The sequence below is a fragment of the Perca flavescens genome, chromosome 14 (genome assembly GCF_004354835.1).
Source record: "Perca flavescens isolate YP-PL-M2 chromosome 14, PFLA_1.0, whole genome shotgun sequence".
NCBI classification, from domain to species: Eukaryota; Metazoa; Chordata; class Actinopteri; order Perciformes; family Percidae; genus Perca; species Perca flavescens.
The window spans coordinates 21609598-21614218 of NC_041344.1; the positions used below are offsets into that span (position 1 = coordinate 21609598).

The window sequence follows — 4621 nt, forward strand, 5'->3', positions numbered from 1 at the left end:
TTGTTATACTAACCCTGGGATGGACACAGATTTACTGTCTTTGTACACTTCAACACAACAGAAGAAATGGACTGACTGCAATGCTAATTTCAAACAGTTTTGTTAATAGGTTTGGCAATATGGCACCTCAATTGGCAATGTAAAAAAAAGTTTTAAAAACTACAATGCCTTTGATAATTATATCAATAGTATTAATTGTGAATTTGTTATTGCTCCAGTCCAGATTTGACTGGTATTATCGGAGTTATGTTATCGTTCACCCGTCCTGTTACTTCCCACTGCACCAGCATTAGGTCGCGTCCTCCCACCAGGTGATACTAGTTAAACTGATCCCACCCAGTGAAGGAATTAGGGACAGGTCGGCATTCAGGCCACAGCCACCATATGTCACTCAAGAGAGATATCATTGTCTCGCTATGTGGCTCAGTAAAACAATTTCAATGTAATTTATTTTTAGGAAATTTTATTTTGTGTATATTTGATAACGATAGGGCCTGTAAGAGACTGAACACAAGCATCGAGTCAGTGGTTAACATTGTGTATTAGCAGCAGTTGAGTCCACTGCACTGCTGAGCCCTTAAGCTACGTTCAGCCACACCACTGAGCTGGTTTGTTCACAAACAACTGGTTAGGCTACTGCTCGGGAAGTGAAGACCGGAAAGGTAGGCTATGGATCAAAATTGGAATCAAAATGAGAATGTTTTGCTGTTTTATTGCAGACATATATTGTAGTTTTTGCAGAAGCTGGTTTTCTCCCAAAGGCAGCGAGTAGAAACTTTGGAGCCGTATGCCTACCTGTCAATGTGTCTATAGGAATTAGTAGGCTACGGCAGTTCTCATCATTAATTTAATTTTTAATACATTTTCACGTGGAATTGTAGTTGCTGATCGGTTACTTTGCTCTACGTTGTTTTATAGTTGAAAGTATTTTAAATAAATTGCGATTACCTCAATTTGTATTCAGGATAGACATAACCTGCCTGGGTTCTGCAGATGTGAATGCCTTGTTTCAGCCCTGCCACATGATCCATATGATCAGTGTTCGAATTGCATAAATGACAGCCTACTTTTTTGGTCGGAAATCAGTGAAAGTGCATAATTGCAGCCCAAAGTAATGTGAACATATTAAGTAGGAAGTTGCTTCATTGAGATTTAGTTTACACATATCCTGATGAGTTGGAGTGGAACTTGGCAGCAGTGACTGTTCTTCTTCTTCTTCTTCTTCTTCTTCTTCTTCTTCTTTTAAGCCTATACAGGGGTGTCAACTTAAATTCACCAAGGGCCACACTGAAAAAACGAGAATCACATGAAGGGCAGGACATTTATATAGTTTATTGACATGCTTTTATTTTAAAAAGGTAAAAAGAAAAGAAAATTGACTATATTATTGCATGCCTCATATAGCCTTCTCACTTACAATTTGGTCCACATAAAGCCCTTAAGTCAGCAAAAAAAGGTCTTTAGCCATCATTGAATTTAGCAAAACAATGGTTACATTTTTAAAAGCCGGCTACCAGAAAGCTGACTCACAGCATCCTATTTCACAGGCCTGAATATGCAAACTCACTGGTTGTGTGGGAATTTCTGACTTACTCTTGAAGTTGGCAAATCTGCCAAATTCAGCTTTGAGTGTCGCATAATTGCAGTTTGAAAAACAGTTTCCTGTCTTTTTTTGGTTTGGCGCACTACTAGGCGGACCAAAATTGATTGTAAACCTAAATTGAAATGCGGGCTGGATCTAAATCTGCGAGGGTCCTGATTTGGCCCACAGGCCTTGAGTTTGACACATGCTATAGGACTTGGTGATCATGATTTTACAGCAGCAAGGTTACCATGAACAATAAATTGTCACGGACATGCAGGACATCTTATTACAGGGTATATCTGATTAGAAGAGTCTATAATGGCATGTGATTTCATGTTGTGGAGTTTGGATCAGAGTCCATCTTGGAGGTCGCCACAAAATCATTGTTTGTAATCTACGTATTGATTCTCTCCGCTTGGACTCGGTGCTTGTGTCCCATTAAGGTGTCAAGGGGCTGATGATCCAGCACATTGCAGAAGCCTTTAAGATATGTCTGTCATGTGAGAGAAGGGAACACTGGTATGTCTTGTTTTGAACATCCATGCAGTCACTTACAGTATCTAAGAAGAAAATGGTGATTCAGCAGTTGTGCTTTGCTTGAAAATCTTGCATCTTACTTTCATAATATTAGCTATAGTTGTTTCAGTGAAAACACAACCCGCTATAGCCAGTATTTCTGCCTGATATGTGCCAGAAAAGGCATTTATTATTGAAATGTGTATGTTTTGTGTTTGTGTGTATGTGTATTTAGATCAAGATATCCCCCCTCAAGCTAAATTCCCCCTACCTTGCCCTTTGTTCCCATTGATCCTTCATCAGCTCCAAATGTTTGCACTTTTGAGTCCTTAAAGTATTAATTACCAGCCAGGCCTGTGCTGTACAGAACAGATCTAGCATTTGAAAACAATGGACTTTGTCCTGCCAGATGTATTACTGTATTCAATTATTTTATTTTTTTTTTACTGTTTCTGCCGTCCTCATGAAAATGCACACAACAGTTGAACTGAAACGGCCTGTAATTAAACTCAATGGGTCACCAAACTTAATAGTATGTTTGTCCTAAAATAAGTTGGAACAGATCACATTCAATGCAGCACTCCATTTGTTTCTCTCTCAGGTCACAGGCTTTTGTCCCCACCATGGACAGTATGCTAGAGAATCTGTCAAAAACTGTAAGTGGTCCAGCATGCTTCTTCACACTATTCTCCTGTTTGTTTTGCAGTTGTGCAATTGCAACTTGTTAGACATATTGATAACATCCCAAAATTGATGCCCAGTGGAAAATATTTATGCTGAAACACATCTCATTGTGGTGTTTTCATTTAAAACATGCATTTTTACAACCCTTTGTCATGTAATGGAACCCTGGTTTTGGATTTTGTAGGAGTTTATCAGCATTTGTGTTCGCAATCCAAGGCTTCTTAAAGATTACCTCTGGCACACACACCTTGACTATGAGATTTGTTTACAAGTAAGTGCCACTTGGGAGAAAAATGTCTTTTTGGGTAATTTTCACTTCATGTATTACGTGTATTGAATTGCTGTCTCTCTTTGAAGACCAATAGCATGTGTTTTCGAAAGAAGACTTCCAGTGTAAGGCGGCGGTACAGTGAGTTTGTTTGGCTGCGTGATTGTCTGGAACAGAATGCTCTGATCATGTATGTGTTAACAAGTTGATACTTCAGATTCATATCATTTATTTACTTGTTGTTCAATGAATCAGATTTCCATTGTATCTGACTTTAATTGAGCATGCAGTAAGTTTTCTCAAAGTGCATTTTCTTAAGTTATTCTCTGTCCAGGGAGTTACCCAACTTGCCGCCCTGGAACCCCTTCTTCAGTCCGGGGAACAAAGAGCAGGTCTTGCAGAGGATGAAGGGCTTCCAGGAGTTTTTAGAAAGGCGAGTTGCTGTACAGCTAAAGCAGTGGCAGCAAGGCTGTAAAGAATTAATCTGCTGACTACCTTTTAGATGCCTACGTTCACTGGTTGACATTGTGCCATTAATATCCTTTCTTCTCTAGTGTTGTTCAAATACCTTTGTTGTTATCGGACAGTCGACTCCATCTGTTCCTGCAGTCAGACCTCAGCATCACAAAGATGGCAAAGTGTGCTTGTGGAAAGACCAGGTACACAGTGGCTGAAGCCATACAGCGATCCGGCAGCGGTTGCATCAGCAGACTAGAAGACAAGGCCTCCTTTGACTCCGACTGTGAAAGGTACCAGCTTGGACGGAATAGTTTACGGTTTTCAGTGTGTAATGGCTGACTTTGACCCCTTTCCATCCCTTTTCCTCCCACAGCAGCTGTTCTTCGTCAGGCTTGGGAGGAAGTATGGACACTTCAGTGCGATGAAGCCCCGTCCCCTTCTTTGAGATACTCCATGGAGCTCTTGCTTTTCTTAACTTTCCTTTCAAAGAACATGTTTTACCTTTTCTATTAACTTCATTATTCCCCTTAGACATTTGTTTTAATAATGAGCTTTAGTTTTCTCTTAAAGCAAAACCATAGTAATTTAATTCAGTGTGTCTTGGAAAAAAGATCATGTTTTATGTATACATTTTTATTTGCACTGAAGCTGTACGGAGGTTAGCACGGGATGAGATTTGAATTGTACATGTAATACAATTGTGATTTTTAGAAAAAAATATTTGAATACTTTTAATGGCTGAAATAAATTCTTATAAATTAACAATGGATGAAATATTGGTTTAAAGGGGGAAAGAAACTAGGCTTGTTATTTATTGAACATTTTGTATAATATTGAATTTGGCCAGCATGTCATTTTCTTTTGCTGGGCTTTGACATGTTTTTGATGAATTCAGTGCAACAGTCATGTATTGTTGTAACAGCCCAGTAGAGGGAGTGTGGACATCATAGGACCTCCAACTACTGAGTAAATCAGTAGGAGGATGTAAGTCTACAATACTGGTGAAGTTGATTCAGATTTGATTGCCACTATAGTTGATTGTGTGCTGATTATTTTGTAAATATTTTTAAACCATTGTTATAGCAAGACTATAGTATGCAATTGAGTTG

At 39.0% G+C, this 4621-nt stretch overlaps 1 protein-coding gene across 3 annotated transcripts; it reads left to right on the plus strand.

Annotated features, from left to right (window-relative positions):
• The first annotated feature begins 294 nt into the window (after positions 1-294).
• snx10a (sorting nexin 10a) lies at positions 295-4274 on the plus strand. 3 transcript variants are annotated; one of them, XM_028597852.1, is made up of 7 exons: positions 295-662; positions 2703-2757; positions 2970-3056; positions 3143-3243; positions 3388-3486; positions 3608-3802; positions 3889-4274. In XM_028597852.1, the coding sequence occupies exons 2-7, from the start codon at positions 2725-2727 to the stop codon at positions 3935-3937; spliced, it is 564 nt and encodes a 187-aa protein (XP_028453653.1). In that variant the 5' UTR covers positions 295-662; positions 2703-2724; the 3' UTR covers positions 3938-4274. The 3 variants fall into 3 exon arrangements, with proteins under 3 accessions (XP_028453653.1, XP_028453654.1, XP_028453652.1); XM_028597853.1 differs by having other exon boundaries at positions 296-662; positions 3641-3802; positions 3886-4274; XM_028597851.1 differs by having other exon boundaries at positions 302-662; positions 3886-4274.
• The last annotated feature ends 347 nt before the right edge of the window (positions 4275-4621 follow it).